The sequence below is a fragment of the Contarinia nasturtii genome, unplaced genomic scaffold (genome assembly GCF_009176525.2).
Source record: "Contarinia nasturtii isolate CC-2019 unplaced genomic scaffold, AAFC_CNas_1.1 Cnas_scaffold_1037, whole genome shotgun sequence".
In the NCBI taxonomy this organism is placed as follows: Eukaryota; Metazoa; Arthropoda; class Insecta; order Diptera; family Cecidomyiidae; genus Contarinia; species Contarinia nasturtii.
This window is the reverse complement of record NW_022198383.1, coordinates 3,121,132-3,122,607: the sequence shown is the minus strand read 5'-3', so window position 1 is coordinate 3,122,607 and position 1,476 is coordinate 3,121,132. Positions and strand designations below refer to the sequence as shown.

Below are 1,476 nucleotides of genomic sequence, written 5' to 3'. Positions count from 1 at the left end.
AATTTCAGACAAAACGACGAAAAATTGGTTACTGAGTAAGATAAATAATTATTTAACACATACATAGGAAAAAGATTAATTAAAAAAATTCCATTCAGACTCTTGACAGAAGCAAAAAAAATCTTCACGGCAACTGGAGTGTAATATTTTATTAATTTTCAACATTTTTTGGCGAATTTTTAAAAAATTTCGACAATTTTTTTTTTCAGACCGAAACAAGTAACAACGTGTTTCAACGATATAACGAAACAGTTGAGGGTGGAATACAAAAGAGGCTATTCTGATGATGAACACACTTTTATGTTGGTATCAATTTGCCTAAGACGATTACAAAGGTGAGTATTGTAATAAGTATGTCAAACACAAAATACTGAAACCGAGTTGATTTCTCTTTCAGTTTTGAAATGCACTTGAAAGAAGTGTTGGCCGCTAATGAAAAGTAAATTATGGCAAAATTTACCACGTAAAATTATGAATTTATCGTTAACTATGTTTCATTTTAGGGGTGCAATTGCGGACACGTCCAATCTAATGGCACTCGCGACGCATATGTAAGTATTTAAACAATTTAAACATAAAATTAGAATAAATAATATTTCATATTTCTTCAATTAGTGTGAACGTTAAACCAATGTAAGTATTAATCATTTGTCATGGAAACTTTTCAACACTTTTGATTTGACTAAATATTGATTGTTACAGTAATAGTGGTGATAGCCTCGATCAACACAAGGTAATGGTATTGCTGTCGGAGATAGTCTACAGATTGTATGTGTATACTCGTGTATTGAGTGCCTCGAAAATGAAGATGCCACATGACTTAACAGAGTTCTGTACATTTTTTGAAAAGAAATAAACGAAATAACTGCATTTGATTTTTCAATGCACAACTTCATTCCAGATACAATTTATCACGAACGTTTATCTTAAGTGCATTTTTAATTAGATAAATGTATGAATTCTGTTTCTCTTTAAACTATAATCATTGAATAAATGAATCACTTTGTCAAATCAAAAATTTAAATAATTCAGGTATGTCATTAGCATTTAACGTATGAAAAATAGTTGCATCTTTGAATAAACATTAAGAACATTCTGTGCATCGAAATAATTTGTATTCATCTTAAAATTCTATAGAATAAATTTTAAAATGAACGAATCCAGAAATAGTTGACGAACCGGAAAAATGCCATAATAAAGTGAATTTTCATGTGAAGTACGCTATTTTTCGGTATTATAATGAGCTTGTCACACTTTCTTTTTGTTTGTGCTTTTGCAAACGTTTGAAATTTATGACTGCTTCCATGTATTTATTTGCAAACAGAAGTCGGCAACAAGAACTACTATTACTTTACTCGAATACAGTCCTGAAATATAGTCCCTGTAACTCTTTCTCTCTCTCTCTCTTGCTTTCTTACTTACTCCTATTCCACTTTGTGCAGTGAAGAAAGAGTGAAAAATCTGTTTGAATTCATT

General features: G+C 30.2%; 1 protein-coding gene across 1 annotated transcript in view; it reads left to right on the top strand.

The window, feature by feature from the left end:
• The window catches only part of LOC116343675, a 3,360-nt gene extending 2,342 nt beyond the window's left edge, over positions 1-1,018 (top strand). Inside the window, exons 7-12 of the mRNA XM_031771880.1 lie at positions 68-140; positions 210-335; positions 398-439; positions 504-551; positions 616-633; positions 703-1,018. Coding sequence (XP_031627740.1) covers positions 68-140; positions 210-335; positions 398-439; positions 504-551; positions 616-633; positions 703-856 — 461 coding nt within the window. The 3' untranslated portion in view covers positions 857-1,018. The remainder of the gene's footprint in view (positions 1-67; positions 141-209; positions 336-397; positions 440-503; positions 552-615; positions 634-702) is intronic.
• The last annotated feature ends 458 nt before the right edge of the window (positions 1,019-1,476 follow it).